This window comes from Arachis hypogaea, chromosome 3 (genome assembly GCF_003086295.3).
Source record: "Arachis hypogaea cultivar Tifrunner chromosome 3, arahy.Tifrunner.gnm2.J5K5, whole genome shotgun sequence".
Lineage (NCBI taxonomy): Eukaryota > Viridiplantae > Streptophyta > Magnoliopsida > Fabales > Fabaceae > Arachis > Arachis hypogaea.
The window spans coordinates 18583129-18606918 of record NC_092038.1 but is presented as its reverse complement, the minus strand read 5'-3'; the positions used below and the strand labels follow the sequence as shown (position 1 = coordinate 18606918).

Here is a 23790-nt window from a genome sequence, read left to right as displayed (position 1 = left end):
TCGAATTCCTCTCATTCTCTTTCTAACTCATTTCTCTATTCTTCTTTTCTTCTGACACCTCAAGGAATCTTTATACTGTGACATAGAGGATTCCACTACTCCCTTTGTTATCTTCTTTTTCATATGAGCAGAAATAGGGATAAAAACATTCTTGTTGAAGCTGATCCTGGACCTAAAAGGACTCTGAAGAAGAAGCTAAGAGAAGCTAAAGTACACTCCGGAGAGGACCTTACAGAGAATTTTGAAAAAGAAGCAGACATGGCAGCCGAACCCAACAACAATGCTAGAGATGCAAGGAAGATGCTTGGTGACTATACTGCACCAACTTCCAACTTCTATGGAAGAAGCATCTCAATTTCTGCCATTAGAGCAAACAACTTTGAGCTTAAGCCTCAATTAGTTTTTCTAATGCAGCAGAATTGCAAGTTTCATGGACTTCCATCGGAAGATCCTCATCAGTTCTTAGCTGAATTTTTGCAAATCTGTGATACTGTTAAGACCAATGGGGTTGATCCTGAGGTCTACAGATTCATGCTTTTCCCCTTTGCTGTAAGAGACAGAGCTAGGATATGGCTGAACTCACAACCTAGAGAAAGCCTGAACTCTTGGGACAAGTTGGTCAATGCTTTCTTGACCAAATTCTTTCCACCGCAAAAGATGAGCAAGCTTAGAGTGGAAGTCCAAACCTTCAAACAGAAGGAAGGTGAATCCCTCTATGAAGCTTGGGAAAGATACAAGCAATTAACCAAAAGGTGTCCTTTTGACATGCTTCCAGAATGGAGCATCATATATATATTCTATGATGGTCTGTCTGAATTGTCTAAGATGTCATTGGACCATTCTACTGGTGGATCCCTTTATCTGAAAACACCTGCAGAAGCCCAGGAACTCATCAAGATGGTTGCAAATAACCAGTTCATGTACATTTCTGAAAGAAATCCTGTGAACAATGGGATGACTCAGAAGAGAGGAGTTCTTGAGATTGATACTCTGAATGCCATATTGGATCAGAACAAAATATTGACTCAGCAAGTCAATATGATTTCTCAGAATTTGACTGGATTGCAAGCTACATCTGGTAGTGCTAAAAAAGCCTCCTCTAAAGGAGAAGCTTATGACCCTGAGAATCCTACAATGGAATAGGTGAATTACATGGGAGAATCCTATGGAAACACCTATAATCCTTCATGGAGGAATCATCCAAATTTCTCATGGAAGGATCAACAGAAGCCTCAACAAGGCTTCAACAATAATAATGGTGGGAGAAATAAGTTTGGCAATAGCTAGCCTTTTCCATCATCTTCTCAGCAACAGATAGAGAATTCTGAGCAGAACTTCTCTGGCTTAGTAAACATAGTCTCTGATTTATCTAAAACCACTCTCAGTTTTATGAATGAAATAAGGTCCTTCATCAGAAATTTAGAGGCAGAAGTAGGTCAGCTGTGTAAGAAAGTTACTGAAACTCCTCCTAGTACTCTCCCAAGCAATACAGAAGAGAATCCCAAAAGAGAGTGCAAGGCCATAACTCTAACCAAAATGGCCGAACATAGAGATAGTGACAAGGTAGTGATTTCTAGTGAGGAAGACCTCAAGGGACGTCCACTGACCAATAAGGAGTTCCCTATTGAGGAACCAAAGGAATATGAGGTTCATACAGAGACCATAGAGATTCCACTGAACTTACTTTTTCCATTCATAAGCTCTGATGAGTATTCTTCCTCTGAAGAGGACGAAGACACTTTTGAAGAACAAGTTGCTCAGTACCTAGGAGCAATCATGAAGATGAATGCCAAGTTATTTGGTAATGAGACTTGAGAGGATGAGCCTCCATTGTTCATCAATGAACTGAATACCTGGATCCAGCAGACATTGCCTCAAAAGAAACCGGATCCCAGAAAGTTCTTAATACCTTGCACCATAGGCACCATGAACTTTGAAACGGCTCTGTGTGACCTGGGATCAGGTATCAACCTCATGCCTCTCTCTGTAATGGAGAAACTAGGGATCTTTGAGGTACAAGCTGCAAGAATTTCATTAGAAATGATAGACAAATTAATGAAACAAGCTTATGGACTTGTAGAGGATGTCTTAGTGAAGGTTGAAGGCCTTTACATCCCTGCTGACTTCATAATCCTAGACAATGGGAAGGATGAGGATGAATCCATAATCCTTGGAAGACCCTTCCTAGCCACAGCAAGAGCTGTGATTGATGTTGACAGAAGAGAGTTAGTCCTTCAATTGAATGAGGACTACCTTATGTTCAAGACTCAAGGATCTTCTTCTGTACACATGGAGAAGAAGCATGAAAAGCTTCTCTCAATACAGAGTCAAACAGAGCCCCCACATTCAAACTCTAAGTTTGGTGTTGGGAGACCACAATCATGCTCTGAGTGTCTGTGAAGCTCTGTAAGAGCTTCCTGTCAAGCTATTGGTATTAGAGAAGCGCTTATTGTGAGGCAACCCAATTTTATCTATATTAATCACTTTTTCATTTTATTCTCCATTGTTAGTATATGTTTTCTTTAGGTTGATGATCATATGAAGTCACAAAAATAGCTGCAAAATTAAAGCGGAATAAAAAACAGCATAAAAAATAGCACACCCTGGAGGAGGAGCTTACTGGCGTTTAAACGCCAATAAGGATAGCAAATTGGGCGTTTAACGCCCAGTCTGGCACCATTCTGGGCGTTAAACGCCAGAAATGGCACACAGACTGGCGTTTAACGCCAGAAAAGGGTGTCTGGCATCTGGCTGGTGTTAAACGCCAGTAAGGGTAGCAGAATGGGCGTTTAATGCCCAGGCTGGCAGCATTCTGAGCGTTAAACGCCAGAAATGGCAGCCAGACTGGTGTTTAACGCCAGAAAGGGGCATTACCCTGGCGTTTAATGCCAGAAATGCCACACAGAGGGCGTTTAAATGCCAGAAAGGTGCATGGATGAGAAATCCTTAACACCTCAGGATTTGTGGACCTTACAGGATCCCTACCTACCCCAACTCATTCTCACTCCTCTTTACACCTTTCCATAACACCCTTCTCCAAACACCATTCACCTATAAAATCTTACCCTCTTCCCCATAACCTCTTCACCACTCACATCCATCCACTATTTCCCATCATACAACCCACCTACCCCCACCCACTCAAATTCAAACAAATTCCCTCCCACACCCAACCCCTTCCACACGGATACCCTCTCCCTCTTACCCTATAAATACCCTTCCTTACCACCTTCAACTTCACACATCACACACACCTTAACCCCCTTGGACGAATTCACCACACACCTCCATCTCCTCCATTTCTTCTTCTTCTACTCCTTTCTTTCTTCTTTTGCTCGAGGATGAGCAAACCTTTTAAGTTTGGTATTGGAAAAAGCTCTGCTTTTTATTTTTCAATAACCATTAATGGCACCCAAGGCCGGAGAAACCTTTAGAAAGAGGAAAAGGAAGACAGTAGCTTCCACCTCCGAGTCATGGGAGATGGAAAGGTTCATCTCAAAGGTCCATCAAGACCACTTCTATGAAGTTATGGCAAAAAAGAAGGTGATCCCCGAGGTCCCCTTCAAGCTCAAAAAGGACGAATATCTGAAGATCCGACAAGAGATTCGGCGAAGAGGTTGGGAAGCTCTCACCAACCCTATCCAACAAGTCAGAATCTTAATGGTTCAAGAGTTCTATGCTAATGCATGGATCACTAAGAACCATGATCAAAGTATGAAACCGAACCCAAAGAATTGGCTCACAATGGTTCGGGGGAAATACTTAGATTTCAATCCGGAAAATGTGGGGTTGGCATTCAACTTGCCAATGATGCAAGGAGATCTTCATCCTTTCACAAAAAGGGTCAACTTTGATCAAAAGTTGGACCAAGTCCTCATGGACATCTGTGTGAAAGGAGCCCAATAGAAGAGAGACTCCAAAGGCAAGCCGGTTCAACTGAGAAGGCTTGACCTCAATCCCATGGCTAGAGGATGGTTAGAGTTCATCCAACGCTCTATCATTCCTACTAGCAACCGATCCGAGGTAACTGTGGATCGGGCTATCATGATCCATAGCATCATGATTGGAGAGGAAGTGGAAGTTCATGAGATCATACCTCTAGAACTATACAAAATGACTGACAAGCCCTCCACTTTGGCAAGGTTAGCCTTCTCTTATCTCATCTGTCACTTATGCAATTTAGCCGGAATTGTCATAGAGGAAGACATCCTCATTGAAGAGGACAAGCCCATCACTAAAAAGAGGATGGAGCAAACAAGAGAGCCCACTCATGGACCTCAACAAGCGCATGAAGAAGTCCCTCATTAAGAAATTCCTGAGATGCCTCAAGGGATGCATTTTCCTCCACACAACTATTGGGAGCAACTCAACACCTCTTTAGGAGATTTGAGTTCTAATATGGAGCACCAAGAGCACTCCATTATCCTCCATGAAATTAGAGAGGACCAAAGAGCCATGAGGGAAGAGCAACAAAGGCAAAGAAGAGACATTAAGGAGTTCAAGCACTCCATAGGATCTTCAAGAGGAAGAGCTAGCCGCCATCACTAAGGTGGACCCATTCTTTAATTTTCTTGTTCTTATTTTTCTGTTTTTCGATTTTTATGCTTTATATTTTATCTATGTTTGTGTCTTTATTGCATGATCATTAGTGTCTAGTGTCTATGCCTTAAAGCTATGAGTGTTCCATGAATCCTTCACCTTTCTTAAATGAAAAATGTTTCTATTTGCAAAAGAACAAGAAGTACATGAATTTGAATTCTATCTTGAAATTAGTTTAATTATTTTGATGTGGTGGTAATACTTTTTATTTTCTGAATGAATGCTTGAACATTGCATATTTTTTATAGTGAAGTTTATGAATGTTAAAATTATTGGCTCTTGAAAGAATAATAAAAAAAGAGAAATATTATTGATAATCTGAAAAATTATAAAATTGATTCTTGAAGCAAGAAAAAGTAGTGAAAAAGAAAAAGCTTGCGAAAAAAATGGCGAAAAAATAAAGAAAAAGAAAGAAAAAAAGAAAAAAGCAAGCAGAAAAAGCCAATAACCCTTTAAACTAAAAGGCAAGGGTAAAAAGGATCCAAGGCTTTGAGCATTAATGGATAGGAGGGGCCAAAGGAATAAAATCCTGGCCTAAGCGGCTAAATCAAGTTGTCCCTAACCATGTGCTTGTGTCATGAAGGTCCAAGTGAAAAGCTTGAGACTGAGTGGTTAAAGTCGTGATCCAAAGTAAAAGAGTGTGCTGAAGAACTCTGGACACCTCTAACTGGGGACTCTAGCAAAGCTGAGTCACAATCTGAAAAGGTTCACCCAGTTTTGTGTCTGTGGCATTTATGTATCCGGTGGTAATACTGAAAAACAAGATGCTTAGGGTCACGGCCAAGACTCATAAGTAGCTGTGTTCAAGAATCAACATACTGAACTAGGATAATAATAACATTATCTGAATTCTGAATTTCTATGGATGCCAATCATTCTGAACTTCAAAGGATAAAGTGAGATGTCAAAACTATTCAGAAGCAAAAAGCTATTAGCCTTGCTCATCTAATTGGGACTAAGCTTCATTGATATTTTGAGATTTATTATATATTCTCTTCTTTTTATCCTATTTTGGTTTTAGTTTCTTGGGGACAAGCAACCATTTAAGTTTGGTGTTGTGATGAGCGGATAATTTATACGCTTTTTGGCATTGTTTTTAGGAAGTTTTTAGTGTGTTTTAGTTACTTTTTAGTATATTTTTATTAGTTTTTATGCAAAAATCACATTTCTGGACTTTACTATGAGTTTGTGTGTTTTTCTGTGATTTCAGGTATTTTTTGACTAAAATTGAGGGACCTGAGCAAAAATTTGATTCAGAGGCTGAGAAAGGACTGTAGATGCTGTTGGATTCTGACCTCCCTGTACTCGAAGTGGATTTTCTAGAGTTACAGAAGCCCAATTGGTGCGCTCTCAATTGTGTTAGAAAGTAGACATCTTGGGCTTTCCAGCAATGTATAATAGTTCATACTTTGCCGGATATTTGATGGCCGAAACTGGCGTCCAAACTTCCACTAGAGACCCTTTTCTGGCGTAAAATGCCCGAACTGGCACCAAAGCTGGAGTTAAACGCCCAAACTGGCACCCAAGCTGGCATTTAACTCCAAGAAGAGCCTATGCACGTGAAAGCTTCAATGCTCAGCCCAAGCACATACCAAGTGGGCATCGGAAGTGGATTTCTGTACTATCTGCACTTAGTTATTCATTTTCTGTAAACCTAGTTTACTAGTTTAGTATAAATAGCACTTTTTACTATTGTATTCATATCTTAGGACAATTTTTCGATCCTTTGATCGGGTCTTCTTCCCCTGTTTTCAAATTCTTATGCCATTTGGGAGGCTGGCCATTCGGCCATGCCTAGACCTTTTGTTCTTATGTATTTTCAATGGTGGAGTTTCTACACCTCATAGATTAAGGTGAGGAGCTCTGCTGTTCCTCATGAATTAATGCAACTACTATTGTTTTTCCTTCAATTCACGCCTACTTCTTCTCCAAGATATACTCTTGTACTTAATTCAGTTAAGTCAGACTGAAGGAGTGACCCATGACAATCACCCACTATCTTCAGTACCCGCTTAGCCAAGATCTGCATGCCTGACAACCACAAAGCACTCTACATGATGTTCAACGTAGTCATTGAACACCAGCCGGAGTATACTCTCTTGGGTCTCTAATCCACGGATCCGCATCGTCTCTCCTGACAATAGAGCATCCGACCCCGTGATTAGGATCTTCGTGGTATAGGCTAGAATCAATAGACAGCATTCCTGAGATCCGAAAAGTCTAAACCTTGTCTGTGATATTCTGAGTAGGATCTAGGAAGGGATGACTGTGAGGAGCTTCAAACTCGCGAATGTTAGGCGCAGTGACAGTGTGCAAAAGGATCAATGGATCTTATTCTGACACAAGTGAGAACCGACAGATGATTAGTCTTGCGGTAGCTGTGCCTGGTATTTTTTATCCGAGACGAGAAATCCGACAGTTGATTAGCCGTACAGAGACCGTAGCTGGACTATTTTCACTGAGAGGATCATACAGCTTTCCATGGAAGGGAGTGTGCATGATTGGATGGAAGTAATAGGGGAGCAGAGGTTCAGAAGCAACAAAGCATCTCCAAACGCTTATCTGAAATTCCCACCAATGAATTACATAAGTATATCTATGTTATTTTCCGTTCTATTTACCTTTTAATTATCAATATCTCATAACCATTTGAATCCGCCTGACTGAGATTTATAAGATGACCATAGCTTACTTCAAGTCGACAATCTCCGTGGGATCAATCCTTACTCACGTAAGGTATTACTTGGACGACCCAGTGCACTTGCTGGTTAGTTGTGCGGAGTTGTGAAAAGTGTGATCACAATTTTGTGCACTACCAATCAAGCTCCAATACACATACATATAATGCCTAAGCCATAATATCACACCAAAACACAACAACTCAATACCCAAATGCCTCAAATTTAGAATTTTGCTAGGGTTTGGGATCTCTTACCTTACCCAAGGATAAAGGAAGCAAGAACAAGCCTTCCATTCAAGCTAATTTGATCCTATAACACAAAGGAGCTCAAAATTTCAACATTTTTGCCCAAAATTTTTGAAAATCAAAGCTGGAAGAACATAGATGAAACGTGGCTTACCTCTTGAACAACCTTATAGGCTTTGTAAAGCTCGACGCCGTGGTCGCGTGGCTGCAAATGGTGTGTCAATCGAAGCTCCAGATCAAAAGTTGTGATCAATGAAAGTTGGAAGCGAATAGGAACAAGGGTTTCATATCCCCCCCTTTTTCCTTTGTGTTTCAGCGTGTGTGTGTGTGTGTTAGTTTAAGGGAGAGAGAGAGTGCTGAACTCTCTACATTAATGAGGCTTGGCTGGACCCAACTTGGGTCTGGTTGGCCCGGTTTGGCCCGTTCGACCCAATTTTGGGCTGATTTCTTTAAAATTGGTGTCAAAATTCTTGTTTTAAATTTCTCTATCACATTAAATCATAAAAACCTCATTTCTCATTTTCTAAAATATATTTTAATTTATGAATTAATTAGTCATTAATTAACCGAGTTTTACAACGGAAGATATGGGATTTGTGGTGAGATTTAGGTACTGATAATGTTAAAGATAAGAAGGAGGTCTTCTTATTCTCGAGGTCCTTCTTTGTGTATTCTGTTCAGCAATAGGTATTGGAATACTTTTTTTTATTATTAGCATTAGTGTTAGAGGTAGTAACTGGTGGTGAATTATTAGAAAGTTCAATTTGTGTTGAGTCTGCATTATTGAAAACACCATTATGTGAAGAATGACCAGTAAGTTCATGCTCGTTTGGGTGTGACTCAAGATTAGCTAAATGTCATATGAAAAGGGATCGATACTCATGGATGGTTGCTGATTAGATGCAGTAGTAGTTAAGGAGTCAGGTTCATGAGAAAAAGAAAAGTGATCTTCATAAACATAGTTATAAAAACCGAACTGGATTGGTTGATTTGACCAAAAAATCAATGAACCGGACTCTAAACCAGTTTGATTTACTCTTTGGACCGTTCAAAAAAGAAAACCGGGGTGAACCAATAAAAACCGGAGAAAATAGGTCAAAATCGATAAGAATTGTAGCCAAGGTTCAAACCAAGAACCTTAGTGTTGCAGCATCTTTCCTTTACCACTTAGTCATCATGCTTCTTATTATTATATATGACAAATAGTAATTATATAGTATACATTCAATTACATAATTTATAGATATCTAATTTAATTTAATTTTGTATTCTCTATTTTTCGAATTAATTATATTTTAATTATGTATCATTATTAATATAAATATAAATTTCACTAAAAATTTATTAATCTGCTTGATCTATTTCAATGCTAATATTATGATTAAGGTTATTTGTTTTGATGCTAGTGCTAAAATCTACTGATATTATAGTTAGATGATAGGCTTTGTGAATTAATTATTACTTTTATTGTGTCAAATTAAGATACTATTATAGTAGTACTGACAAATTTTATATTTTTTTATATTAGTTATTTTTAGAATTTGAGATTTGATTCTTTATAAAATGTTAGTGAAGATATGTATTTCAAATTTTAGTTTAAGTTTTTTACTATTTTATTTTTTATATTTAAGTGAGACTGGTTTTACCGGTTCAACCAGTGATTTATCGGTTGAATCAATAAACCAGTAAACCAGTAACTTGACTGGTTCGATCATTGGTTCAATTCTGACAACTATGTTCATAAAAATGTACATGTCTTAAAACAAAAATTTGTCTAGTTTGTAAGTCCATGAGTACATAACGTTTAACACCCTCCCTAAATCCCAAAAATACTGATTTTCGAGCTCTTGAATTAGGTTTTGATCTATTTGAGGTGATGATGATAGCATAAGCTAAGCAACTAAATATTCTAAGAGTCGAGATATCAGAGGTGGTATTATGTAAGATTTGAAACGGTGATTGATTGTTTAGAAAAATGCTTGGAACTTGATTTATGATATAAACTACATGAAGGATAGCAAAATTCTAATATCATTTTGGGATTCCATATTGAAAGAACAAACTGCTTGTGACGGCTAATATATGTTGATATTTTCGCTCAACAATTTCATTTTGTTGAGGGGTCTCAACACAAGAAGTTTGGTGTATTATCCCAGTTTAGCATAGTAAGTTTTCATTGAAAATTCTGGTTTATTATCTATTCTAATATACTTTACTTGGCTGCTGAACTGAGTTTTTGCAAATTGAACAAAATTTTTTACTATTGTGCTAGCTTCAGCTTTGGTTTTCATTAAATGAGTCCAAGTAAATTTGGATTTGTATCCACTATTGTTAGAAAGTATCTGTGGCTAGCAATCGAGGGAATTGCAAGAGGTCCCCAGATATCAATATGAAGAAGTTCAAATATGCTTGCTGAAATAGTATTGCTATTTAGAAAACTCAATTTCTTTTGCTTTGAAAAATGGCATGTATCACATGGATTAATTTTTGTGTTACAATCTATAAATGAAAAAATAGATTTCATTACATGGAGTCTTTCAAAAGGTAAATGTCTTAACTGAAAATGTCAAAGATTTATTCCTTTTATTTTTGACTTTGGCAAGGTAAGAATGCTGCTGTTTGTGCAAAGTTGGGCCTCATTGCTTCATTGTTCAGTATGTAAAGTGCCCCACAAGCTCTAGCTACTCCAATCACTTTTTCCAAGTTAAAATCATGTATCTTACATTTTTGGTCATCAAAATTCATATGACAATACAGATGTGATGTGGCCTTGGAACATAAATTAGTTTGAAATTAAAAGAAGGTATGTATAATGTATCAACAATGTAAAGTTCATTTGTGAATATGATAGTTCTAGCAATGTTACAAGGATTGGAGCTATCTCATGATATGTATGAAAGTCATTGAGTGAGTAAGACACATGGTCAATTTCCCTATGTCCATTACCCATGATGTAAACTTCTTATTTGAAACATTTAATGCGAGAATGTTTGATGTGAAATGCATAATATGTACTAACTTACTTGGATGATAAGGCTGATTTTTATTCAGATGTGAAATCAAAACTTGTTACATCACTATCTTCCCCACTGTAAGGGTTCCTTAAATTCTCATTACTTTCCTTAGATTTAGTTGCACTTATGTTAGTGAATACTGTGTTATATCTTTGTTTAAGATGTAGTGGCAATCCATGCTTTTTGTAGCATGTATAAACATGTCCCATCTTGACACAATATGAGCATTGCATCTCGCCTCTTCCTCCCTGTCCTCTTCCAAAGCCTGAATTTTTGCCTCTTCTGCTCTTCCCCTCCCTCTGCCTTGAGAGGCATCTGCAGTGTTCAAGAGAGTGGCAGGTTGAGTGATTGTCTGAACTATCATTTTAGGTTCTGAGACAAAATCTAGGTTTTGAAACTGTCTTTCTTATTGTGTGACAAGAGAGAAAACAGTGTTGACATTTGGGAGTAGATCCATAAGTATGACTTGTGACCTAAAACCAACATATTGTTCATTCAATCCTCTAAGAAATCAAGTAACCTGATCTTCAGTTCTAAAGTTTCTTATGACTCCTAGTCCACAATTGCAATTTCTTCCACACTCGTATGATGGAATTACTCTAAAGTTATCCAAATCTTTTCATATCGTCTTCAATTTCGTGAAGTACACGTCACACTCATGTCTCCCTGCTTAGTCGCATATAACTCTTTTTGTAGCTTAGCAATTTGAAAGTGGTCACCTTGGTAATACCTATGTTTTAGGTCTTCCCAAAGATCCAGTGCTATAGTTCTAGCTCACACTTTTGAAAATGTCAAGCTCTAGTGAACGATTGATCCATGCAACTACATATGTGTTACATTGTTCTCATGCCTCAAATAGGGAATCTTGCTTTTCTGGCTTATTTAAGCTACCATCAATAAATCTAAGTTTGTTCTTTGATTTTAGAGCAAGATTCATAGTTCTACTTTAATCTCCATAGTTTCTTCCATCTAGAATTTTATGAGTTATAGATATACTTGGATTTTCGGAGGGATGTAAGTAAAAAGAACTCATAGGATCTTGGCTTGGTCCTCTGTTGCTTTTGTTTATGTGCGCTTGAATTACAGAAAGTTAATTCAAAAATACTGAAATTACTTGAGGATCAAGGTTCTCCAATGGTGACCGTGTCTCTAGTTGTGCGATTCCGCGAATTGGTTCCATCACTGCATGCTAACTAGCGATTTAAAACTTGCGGTTATGATTATCAAGTCTGAATGATTAAGTCCTTTCTTCAATTCAATCCCTTGGTGCATTCTTTGATCTCCACATTCACTGCACCATGTGAAAGAAGGTGAGCGAAGTAGAGAGAACACACGCTAACAGAGAGAATTGAGAGAAGAAATGGATCAGAATAGGCATAAACTTTATCTACAGTGAAAGAACTCAAGTAGCTATCGCTATGGCAACAAGCTTATATAGTGCTAATTCAATTCTAACTAACTACTTCCAGATGGCAATAATAGTAACAAACTCAATAACTAATCTACTTAAGTTATATTCTGCTGTGTGTTGCTACATGATATGCATATGAGTCTGCATAAGATTCTCTATCAAGTAACCGTTTATTCTTAAAAATTACTCATCTTATTGCCTCTTTTCTTCCATCATTTGTTCAACTTCTGCCTATCTGCCTCATTTAATTCGACCTAAGGTGATATCTACCAAGACAATGCTGCTCTTCACTAATGACACTAGTATTTTTTTGTACAGTAAATAGATTGAAATAATTATCTATATCTAAGTATATTGTCATTATGAAGAATTTCAACTGCAAACATATAATTTTTATTGTGTTCACAAGTTCTCTCCTTAATAGCACCTCTTTTTTCAAGTTAATAATAAATGAAAAAATATATTAAGGATTAGAAGTACAACATAGACAAGAGTTCAAGAAATAGAATACATGGAAATAGAAGAACCAAAATTTTGAAGAAATAAATGCTGAAAAAAGTTAAATTTATTAGACAAACAACTAAGATAACTCAAATACTAACCTTATAGATCAGCATAAAAGTTGACTTTATCATATCACCAACTATAGTGAGATATTCTCTAGTTTTCATGTATAGCACTAGGGTGGGAGAGGGAGAGGTGGGAGCAGATGAAGCAGACAGCTTAGTACAAAAAATCTTTATCGAGCCAAGATCATAAGTTAATAATTTAACTTTTTTATTTATATAAAAATCAATTCTATTATAGTAATATATAAATACAATATTATATCACAATATTTTATTTGTATTTGTGTTATTACTTTAAGCAAAGACTTTTATATAGAATTGAACATTTGATGGTTATGTTATTTATGGGACTATTGTGCTGAGATGATTATGTTGTTTGTATTGAATTTTTAATTTGCATGCTCATTCGGGTATATAATAATATTGCATATTTGTAAAAAATTCGCGGGTAGAATCGGATATCTACATGTTGACCACATATAGGATTAGGGTTAGGTTGTTTTTAATCCGCAAATAGGGTAGAGTTAAATTTTAGTAACAAATTTAACCTGCACATAAGATTAGAGTTTGGTTCAAACTTTATCCTACTCTACTCATTATTACTTCTAGAGAAGTAAGAGAGTTAATTTTATCTTTATAAAAATAAAAAAAGATAGACGATTAAAAATTTAAAAAAATTGAAATATCTTTATACCAAATGTTTTTGTCATAGTAAAAACCAATTAAAAAAAATTTAAAAACTCAATTAAAAATTAAAATATAAAAACTAAATTAAAAATTTACCACAATTATAATACGAATAGAATAATTAAACTTTATTTTTTAATAGGTTTAATTAATGACCTTCAATGAATCTTACCCTAAATAGCAATGAGCATGAAGCACCATTTTGAAAAGGATCCATACTAGACAAGCTCCTTCACTTACCAGAAGACTGCACAAAAATGCCAGAGAAACACAGATCAGCACCAGATCAGAACCACATCGCAGACGCAGAAAGCAGCAAAGAATTCATGAATTTTCAGCCTTCACAAGTAAAGAAGAAGAAAAGAAGCACATATTAATTTTCTTTTTCTTTTTGTTTTTTCAAAGAAATAAAAGAAAGAGTGATGGATAGGGAAATAGAGAGGTTCCTGAAGAGGCTATCGTTCGTGGCCATAGCAATAGCATCCACCACTCTCATACTTCTCTTCCTCCAAACCCCCGACACGTGTGTCCCTTCCGACGCCCCACTCAAACCCCACCTTCGGTTCCCCAAATCAACCTGCGATTTTACCACGCGCATCCACGCGCCGCTCCATAAGAAGAACCAGCGCCTCTGGTCCACGCGTGACTGGAACTCCAAGGTCCAGTCCTTCTCCTCCGCCGTCTTCCTCCCGCTTCGCCGCCTCGGCATCCTCGCCAACCACTCCAAGGTTCTCTGCGTCTCAGCCGGCGCCGGCCACGAGGTCGCCGCACTCTCCGGTTCCGGCGTCGAGGACGTCACCGGTGTGGAGCTCGTCGATTCGCCGCCGCTCGTCCAGCGCGCTGATCCGCACAACCTGCCGTTCTTCGACGGTGCGTTCGACCTCGCGTTCTCCGCAAGGCTGGATGAGGCGCTGTTCCCGGCGAGGTTCGCGGCGGAGATGGAGCGCACTGTCAGGTCCGGCGGTTCGTGTGTTGTCGCCGTCGCGGAGTGCGGGGACGATGAGGTGAGGGAGGTCGTTGGTCTGTTCAGGAAATCGAGGTTTGTTAGTTCCAGTAATGTCACCTTGATTGGAATGAGAATGACAAGTATTGTTATGAGAACTAGTAAATCTTGATTAATGCTTAATTTTTCATTATTTTTTCCTTCAAATTTTGTATATCTCGTTTCATGTGTTTTTGTACATGTCTTTCTGAATTTATATCTATAATTGTAGGTGTTGATGTTGTACTGTAAATTATGCATGGGGTTCAATTAATCAATTCTAGTGATTTGAATCAAATATTGTTCAGACTTTTAGGGTAATTAGCTTGTGAATTTAGGGCCTTGTAACACAATGGTTCTGTATTTTGAAATAGGGTCTTGGTTTTCTTGTGATTTGTGGGATCTGATGCAAGTGTTATAGTTATTAGTGAGGAGGTAGAAGTAGGATAGGTAAAATCTTATGAGATCTTAGTCTACATTTCTTTACAATGGTGTCACTCTCCATGAAGGGAGAGGAAACTTGAGGAAGAAGAAAAGAGCTTGAGATTCTGGAGTAGTGTGTTATTGCAGAAATGAACAATCCAGCTCTCCGAATTCTGTGGTGTACATTGTTTATATACTCTCTAGATGAGTTACATAAACAACTAACTATAACTAGTTCTAAGCTCTATCGACTATCATTACACAGTAGCTAATGAGTAACTACTTTTAACTACCACATCTTTGTGCAATTGAGTTATGAAACAAAAATGTGGACAGTTGGTTAAGATTATTTTTGTGAATTCACTTTGATAAATTCCTTTTGTAGTTATAAGATGGAGATTTGGTGTTGATTGCTTATAAAAAAAAAGAATAAACTAATCATGTTGTTGATTTGCTTTATTATTTCCTATTTCAGTTTCTGTAGCAGTGTTTGAATGGACTGTGCATCATACTCGATAATATTATAGGGCAAACTTATAAACTTGAACCTATTGTCCTGGTCCTGATTGGTTTATGAAATGCATGTAAAGCTCTTGTTCTGTATGAGTCATGAGCTTATGTTGTGACCTTCTGGATTATATGAATAATACTATTTTTTTTTCTTTTAAAGAGTAAGATGGAGGTCTTTCTTATACTAAGTTGATATGAACCCATGGGTTTGCATTGTATGTTCTTGAAGGAAGTTCAGTGAGTACCTAAATTAGGAGGATCGGAAGAACTGTGTCCAGGGGACTCAAGTCCTAGTGTGCATAATAGAATCATGAGCTGGTGTGGTGGGAGGGAACAGAGAGAGTGGACATTGCGTGGTTCGGTAGAATCATAGATAGTGAATGTATGGGAAGGAAAAAAGGTAGGCTGAATATTGGAGCCAGGCCTGGAGAGATTGATCTGAGTAGTGCTCAGAACTTGTTTTCTTTTGTTTGAATGGATATCCATTCCTGTACTGATTCCTCGCTAGAGCCAGATTCAGAAGAGTAATGTGTATGATCTTACGTTACTGTTACAATTCAATAAGGAATCTATTTTCAGTATTAGAAACAACAGACTAGAATAAAATGATTATTCAATGAGTGTATTGTCTGCTTGCTGCTGTAAAGAATTGATAACAAATTATGGCCGGTTGTGAATATTGAACACAATGCGATTTGAACTATCAAGGATCATATATTTGTATTGAGGAAGTTACATTGCTGTTTATTTGTTAATTGAAAAATTGTCACACATTATATGATTTCAATGACTTGATTGACTGAACTGTGTTCGGATCATTTCAACACAATCTGTATCATTTGAATGTCTCTTCTCTGAAGCTGGGCTGGGCAGGGCAGGGCAGGGCAGGACAGGGCAGTTTTATTTAGAGGAACCCTAATAGTAAAGTGCTTAGATCCAAATTTTGGTGGATGTGTATGTAGTATTCTTTTGCAATAGGTCTTAATCTTTCAAGAACACCTAATATACTGTATCAACTCGTGTGTGTGACGTGGGGTAAGTTGTCCAATATTTGCTGCTTTCATGATTTTGGAAGTGGAAAGTAGACTATGCTTCAAATTAAATGTTGTCGTTTAAGTTATGGTTAAGATTACTTCTATAGAAACTTAGGCATCTCTCTATTTGAACTAATTTATGGAAATCTTAAGAGGCGTTTTACACATATGAGAAGTAATTAAGGGAGCTATAGTAATAATTCATATAGTTGAGTGAGAAGCAATATTGGAGGACCTTGAAGTTTCTTGCTTAGCAGTTGTTACGACCCCTTTTCCAGATTTTACAGCACCCATAGTCCGACTGAATAGCTTGTGTACAATGTAATACCTCGAATGAAAAAACAAAAGTCTGTGATAGCAAATCATTGATCTTAATCCTCGAGTAGTGGGATTTGGCAAGTATTCTAGCTGAGTAATATTAAGCTCCAAAAAACCCTGGGATTTACAAATTAGTCAAAAGTTAGAATCCCATAAGCTTCAATATCTTATGCCTTTCATGTCATCAGTTTTAAATATCTTCAAATCGGGCATCAACTTCTTTGAGAAAACTGTAGCCAATAGCTGAGTGATAACATAATTCTCAAGCATGGCATAGAGGTACTTGTCACATTCTATTTAGTAAATCAAAACACTTATAAAATGTTAGGGGTGATAGCAGAATGTAGTAAGCTCTAGAATATCGTTAAGAGTGATTGGTTAGGGAAGTTAGTTAAGAGTTTGTTATGACAGCTAGTGGTCTAACTTACTGTAAATATCTTGTAAGGAACCTGCTGTAACCAACTAATCATTTGTAACTCTTAATAACAGTTTTCATAGCTCTCAATTCTCTCTCAGCTCTCTCTTCATTTCGATTGTTCTTCATCCTCTATATTCTTCTTCCCCCAACTTCTTCATTGCCTGATACCTTTCATGGTATCAGAGCTCTAAGTTCTGATCAATCATGGCAGCAAACATACCAATCGAAGTTCCTAGAGCTCAAATGAGCTCAACACCTAATTTCACTTCTTCTCCGATCTCTATGAAGCACAATGAGGACAATTTCCTTCAATGGAAAGATCAAGCAGAGTCAACAATCTAAGGGCATAATCTCGAGTTACATAACAGGAGAAGGTATACCAGACCATTCTGATGCATTGGGAGTGGCAAATCCAGAGTTCTTGCGATGGGAGAGACAAGATGCGTTGCTCAAGTTGTGGCTGTTGGCCTCAATGACAAAACCATTCACCACGAGGATGGTATGGTGTGTATACACTTGTCAGATTTGGAAAAGGTTAGAAGATCACTTTGCATCTCAAATTAGAGCTAAAATATGCAACGAAAGAGTAAATTGAGTAGCATTCGAATTGGAGGTTCAGTAAATGAATATGTCTTAGCGTTGAAGGAAATGATAGATGCATTAGCATCAGTAGGTGAACCAATGAGAGAAACAGATTATATTAATGCAATTCTTCATGGCTTAACAGAAGAGTATGCTCCATTAATCACTTCTGTAGTTGCCAGATTCACAAGTATATCTGTTGGAGAGTTAAGAGGCATGGCTTCTTGCACATGAAAGCATGTTAGAGAGGTTTCGAAGGTCAAAGTCACCTATCTTTGCTAATACTGCTCAAAATTCACATAATTACAATATGAAAGGAGGTTTTAGAGGAGGTTCTCAAGGTGGCTATAGAGGAGGTAGATTAGGAGGCAGGTTCAATAGGTCGGATGATCAATTTTAGTATGGCTCTAGCTCGAGTTTTGAAGGAACTGAGGCATGATTTGGAAATGATGCAAGGTTTGGAGGATATGATGCACAGTTTGATAGTTGTCGTGGAAGGTTCACTGGAGGTGGTTCAAGATTCAGTAGAGGAGGCAGATTTGATATAGGCTATGGCAATGGAAAAAGAAGATTTCGTAATAGATCAGCAGGCAGGTTCAATAATGGAGCCAAGGTTATGTGTCAAGTGTGTGAAAAATTAGGACACACTGTTCTAAGGTGCTGGTATAGGTATGATGATTCTTATGATGAAAGAAGTAGTGCTCACAATAGTTCTAGTTCCAATTTCAGGTCTAAACAGAATTTGACTCAAATACAAGTGCCACAAGCACTACAAGCTAATCAAGCCAATATTGATAACACCATAGCTACACCAACAACAGTTTATGATCAAAGTTGGTATCCTGACTCAGGTGCAACTCACCACATGATTCTAGACCCTCAAAATTTGATGGAAGGAGAGAATTATGAAGGCAACAACCAAGTTATCGTTGGCAATGGCTCAGGTTTGCATATCACCGCTGTTGATTAAGCGTATTTTGAATCTGATTTGAACTCGAGATTTTTATGCAAAAGTTACTTCATGTACTTGAGATAACAAAGAATCTGCTAAGTGTGTACAAGTTTTGCTGTGACAATAAAGTCTTTGAATTTCGTGCTGGCAAATGTTATGTCTAATCTCAGAAAACTAGTGAATTAGTCCTACATGGAAGAGTAGCAAATGGAATGTATAAGTTTGAGAACTTCACAGTTCACACGCTCAATAAAGGTTGTTGCCTATCACACTACCTTGACTGCAAATGATAAATTTCTTCTCTGGCATTTCCAGATTGGGACATGCAGCTCGTGCTATTGTTGCCTCAGTTTTAAAAGCTTGTAATATTTTAATTGATGAGAACAAGTCTGTGTGTACGACTTGTATAGAAAAGTCTCATCAGTTGCCTTTTCCTGTATCCAACACTGTATATACTACATCTTTAGAACTTGTCCATTCAAATATATGGGGTCCAGCACCAACCTCAGATCTGAATTGCAACTATTACTTTGTGAATTTTATAGATGCTTACTCTCATTTCACTTGGTTGTATCTGATTAAAAATAAATCTCAGCTCAAATGGTTGAATCGCAGCTTAATGCCAAGATCAAAATGTTTTAGTCTGATAATGCAGCTGAATATCTCAGTTTCTCTAAGGATTTCCAGGCTCAGGGAATCATTCACAGGTTCTCATGTCCATATGTTCATCAGCAGAATGGTTGTGCTGAAAGGAAGCATCGCCATGTAGTGGAAATGGGGCTTACTTTGCTGTCAGGTGCAGGCATGCCAATCACATATTGGGGGCAAGCTTTTATTACTGCAATTCAATTAATCAATACTTTTCCTACTCCAGTGTTGCATCATGTCTCTCGAACTGAAAAACTGCTTGGGAAGGAGTCTTCCTATGAGAGCCTAAGAGTATTTGGGTGCTTGTGCTTTTCACATTTGAAGCCTTACAATAGGCACAAGCTGGACTTCGATCTGCTCCTTGTGTTCCTTGGCTATGGCATTGCTCACAAGGGATATACGTGCTTGACACAAGAAGGAAAAATCATCATCACTAGGAATGTAGTGTTCGATGAAACACATTTTCCTTTCAAGAATGGTGACTTCTTGAACAAGAATCATCATATGTCTATGACTCATCTCAAATCAACTCCCATCATACCAATAATTCCAAAACTACCTCCTTCTGTACCAACAATTTCTACTGCTCCAATTCCATCCTCACATCACTCACAACCTGCTTCAAGTCAGTCACAATTTGTTCCACCAAATCACCCTTTACATCCTACTCCACCTCATACAAACTCACTGATTCCTCGTCTCAGCCATCCCTAGCTCATGATTTTAATACAACCCACTCTACTGCTGTCAACAATTCATCTCCAGCCCTCACCCCCTTGGTGCCATCAGTTACACCCACCATTGTTCCAATTTCAGACTTTGAAATGGTCTTACCTTTCTCGGATCTTACACCACAGCAGACTAACACTCATACAATGATTACCAGGAGTAAGGCTGGTATTTTCAAACCAAGGTGCCTTAATGCAGTGCTTGAGCCTAGAACTGTTAAGGAAGCTTTGCTGCAACCACAATGGAAAGTAGCCATGGATGCAGAATTTGATGCCTTACAAAGGAACCACACTTGGAAGCTAGTGCCATTACCACCAAGGAGAGATGTTAATGGGTGTTTCGTGCCAAGTGTAACTCTGATGGGACTCTACAGAAGTATAAAGCACGGTTGGTGGCTCAGGGTTTTTCTCAAAGGCATGGCTTTGATTTCAATGAGACCTATAGCCTCGTGGTGAAACCAACCTCTATTCTCATGGTCTTGTCCATAGCATTAGCGAATTCTTGGTGCATTAAGCAATTAGAAATACATTTTTGCATGGTGATCTTATTCAGGATTTCTATATGAAGCAACCTCAAGGCTATTCGGTTGGAGACTCAAATTTGGTTTGTAAACTAACCAAAGGTTGTATGTCCTGAAGTAGGCTCCAAGGGCCTGGTACAGCAAGCTGTCCACAGTTCTGAGGCACTTGGGTTTTTCTTCCACAAAGTCTGATGTTTCTATATTCAGTAGATTTTGCAAAAGCTCAGTATTATTTGTGTATGTGTATGTTGATGAAATCATCATCACTGGAAGCTTAGAAAGAGAGATGGTTGAGGTTATCAAACAACTGAGTGTCAGGTACTCTTTTGAAGGACATGGGTGATTTGCACTATTTCTTAGGCATTCAAGTAACAAAGGATGCAAATGGAGAGTTATTGTTAAGTAAGGAAAAGTATGCTACTGATATATTGATCAAGGATGTAGTTCTTATAAAATCCCTCTGCCTTCTTCAATGAAAGCCTCAGCTCTTGGTGGTAGCATTTTTGAAGATCCAAAGCTATATAGGTCTGTTGTTGACAGCCTTCAATACTTGACTGTACAAAGCCTAAGATCTCTTATTGTGTGAGCAAAGCCTCTCAATTTATGCAGTCTCCTCTAGATACTCACTGACAGCTAGGGGTGTTCAGGACCAACCCAGCTCGAAACCTGGCACGGACCCGATGCATATTTTGTCGAGTTCAGATTTGCCATTTTTATCCGGTATTATTTTCGAGTTGGGTTCAGGTTATGCTTTTGGTCACCTTGCCCGGTTTGAAGTTTTCTACAATAAAAATATATATTTTAGAGTGAAATTAGTAATATCATATTATACTTTTATACTTCAATTACTATTTTTTATATTATATGGTATTATTTTTATTTTAAAATAATTTATTTTGATATAAATATAATATAACATTTGTTAAATTTTATTTTTAAAAGTAAAATTTTATTATTTTAATATATAAAATTTACAAATTTGTATATACTAATTTTATATCGGTTCGATTCGGTTTAATCCGGTTTATTTCGGGTCACTTTCAGGTCAGGTCAAAATGGACCCGGCCTCGCCCATGAACACCCCTACTGGCAGCTAATCAAGCGAATTTTGAGGTATATTAGTTGTACTTTGAGCTATGGCTTACACTTACACAAGAATAGCACACTTGATCTTACAGCATATAGTGACTCCGATTGGGGTGGAGACCCTGATAATAGAAAGTCCACCAGTGGTTTTTGTGTGTTCTTGGGCAAGAATCTGGTTTTGTGGTCATCCAAGAAGCAAAGTGTAGTGGCAAGGTCCAACACTAAGGCTGAGTATCGGACCATGTCAGACCTTGTAGCTGAGCTCATTTGGGTGAAAAATCTCCTATGTGAGCTCAAGCATCCTGTTTTTGAACTTCCAATTATTTACTGTGACAATTTGAGTGTTATGTTATGGCTGCAAATCCAATACTTCACTCAAAGTCCAAGCGTTTTGAAACTGATCTGCACTTTGTAAGGGTCTATGTGACGAAAGGTATAGTTAAGGTCAGTCATGTTCCAGGCTATGTTCAAATGGCTGACGATTTAACAAAAGCACTGCTTTCAGCGGCTTTTCTTCACTTTTGGTCAGCCCTTCAAATTACAGATGTAAATGATGGTTTGGTGTCAATGTTTTGGGCATATAATCCTTCAAAAAATTGTGCTGTACATAAAAAATTGTGTAAACCAAAAATTTTGTTGCGCATCAAAATCTCCGTGCTTTAGTGTTTTGAACATTTATAGGAGAAGAAAATGATAGAATGACGATGATAATAAAAGAGGACGAGGAGGAAAAGAAAAGAGAAGACGAAATTAAATAACAAGACATTAGTGGTGACAGCACCGACGAAAGCAACGGTGGCAATAGTAATGACGGCGGCGGTGGTGGCAGCGAAATGACCATGTTGAAGTTTGGACGCTTTATTGATAAGAATATATCATATTCTTTCTTTTAGAAATCTGGAGAGGGGTTTCACGGGGACAAACTTTTTGTTTTTGGAAAGAATTAAGTTTCATGGAGATATCTTAATCCAAACACAATATTAGATGTTAATGGTCCAAATAAAAAATATATAAAATAATTTTACAAAATGTTTTTTTTTTAATCTCCTTCTCGATCATTTCTTCCATGATAATACTTCTGCAACTTCTATCAATAACACCAAGAATACTATTAGTGGCAGCACCACCATTGCTCTCCTTTTTTTTTTCCAAGATTGTTTTTGTTGTTATATATCCAAACTTTGAGAACACCATGATCAACACCAACCTCACCACAAAACCACGAATTCATAATCTCTCACCACAAAACCACGAATTCATAATTTCTTTTCTGCATTCTTTGTTGGAGATGCTTAAGCTGCGGCGGCAAAAATTGGTGTCACCGTGCTCCACAGTGGCATTGCGATGCCAGCGCTGGAGAGGACAAGAAGCATGTGAGATTCTACTGAGGGTGGTAATAATAAACAGAAAGAGACCGGCGACGGATACATCAGGGTTATACCTTCGGTTTGGCATGGGAGAAGGTGGTGGCGATCTTGTAAATGAAACTCGAAAGCGGGGGAGATGAGCCAGTCCTCTGGCTTACGGCAGTGAAAATGGTGGTGGTAGTAGCAGGCAGCACTAGATGGTGGCATTGTGCAAGATCGTCGACAGTAGCAGTGGGTGTTGGCAACTTGGCATGACTTTTCCGTAGCCGTTGAGAGTGTGGCCGTTGAAAGCAACAATATGGAGTGGTGATACAGATTGTATGGAGTGGGAAAAAGAAAAAAGAAAGAGAGAAAGACAAAAATAAAATTTCACAATACAAGTGTTTTTAAAATATTTAAATATAAATATTGATTATTATATAATTTTAAAATGTGTTAAATTCTAGTCATCAATTCAAATTTTCAATAGCCATAAGTTATAAGGAATCTTGATCTTTGAAGGATCAAAATATACTTTCTCTATTTAAGAAAATTCTTTCAAAGTGCAACTACAAGCCACAATAAATTTAGCCACACCAATAATTATAATATTGGTGGGTTTTATGGTGTCTAACTTTTCAACTATTTTATACAAAAATAAAGAATGAAATCCACCTTTATTTCTCTTAATTTTTAGTTCATTATAAATTATCTAAGGACACATGTAGATCCTTTACTGCCTTTATGGGTTTTTAAGTGTGATAATATCCTATTTCATTTTTTTATTCCAACTTTTGATAAACCCGACTTTCAGATTTTTATCCTATCATGTGCACGATATCTAAACCTATTTTATTCAAATAATTATGTTAAGTATACATTAAATTAAAATACTAAAATAAATTATTAAATATAATATATTAAAATATAAAATATATATTAAAAATAATTTAAATTATATATATTTATACACAATATATTATGACTAATTTTAATATTTACATTATTTTTGTTGCTCAAATTATGGGAAGTACCT

The 23790-nt window shown here is 37.4% G+C and overlaps 1 protein-coding gene, 1 long non-coding RNA gene and 1 other non-coding gene across 6 annotated transcripts; 1 reads left to right on the top strand and 2 right to left on the bottom strand.

Annotated features, from left to right (window-relative positions):
• Positions 1 to 663: 663 nt before the first annotated feature.
• Positions 664 to 771, bottom strand: LOC112793325 (small nucleolar RNA R71). The gene has a single exon (XR_003198023.1). It is a non-coding gene; the product is annotated as a small nucleolar RNA R71 (small nucleolar RNA).
• A 12639-nt stretch (positions 772 to 13410) lies between these two features.
• On the top strand, positions 13411 to 22057 carry LOC112789698 (uncharacterized). 4 transcript variants are annotated; one of them, XM_072232480.1, is made up of 2 exons: positions 13411 to 14245; positions 15351 to 15902. In XM_072232480.1, exons 1-2 carry the CDS (start codon positions 13629 to 13631, stop codon positions 15373 to 15375), a joined length of 642 nt encoding a protein of 213 aa, XP_072088581.1. In that variant the 5' UTR covers positions 13411 to 13628; the 3' UTR covers positions 15376 to 15902. The 4 variants fall into 4 exon arrangements, with proteins under 4 accessions (XP_072088581.1, XP_029152136.1, XP_025687499.1 ...); XM_029296303.2 differs by having other exon boundaries at positions 15282 to 15902; XM_025831714.3 differs by having other exon boundaries at positions 15087 to 15902.
• A 314-nt stretch (positions 22058 to 22371) lies between these two features.
• Positions 22372 to 23163, bottom strand: LOC112789699 (uncharacterized). Its single transcript, XR_003196359.2, has 2 exons — positions 22850 to 23163; positions 22372 to 22761 (listed from the first exon to the last, which is right to left on the bottom strand). It is a non-coding gene; the product is annotated as an uncharacterized lncRNA (long non-coding RNA).
• Positions 23164 to 23790: the final 627 nt, after the last annotated feature.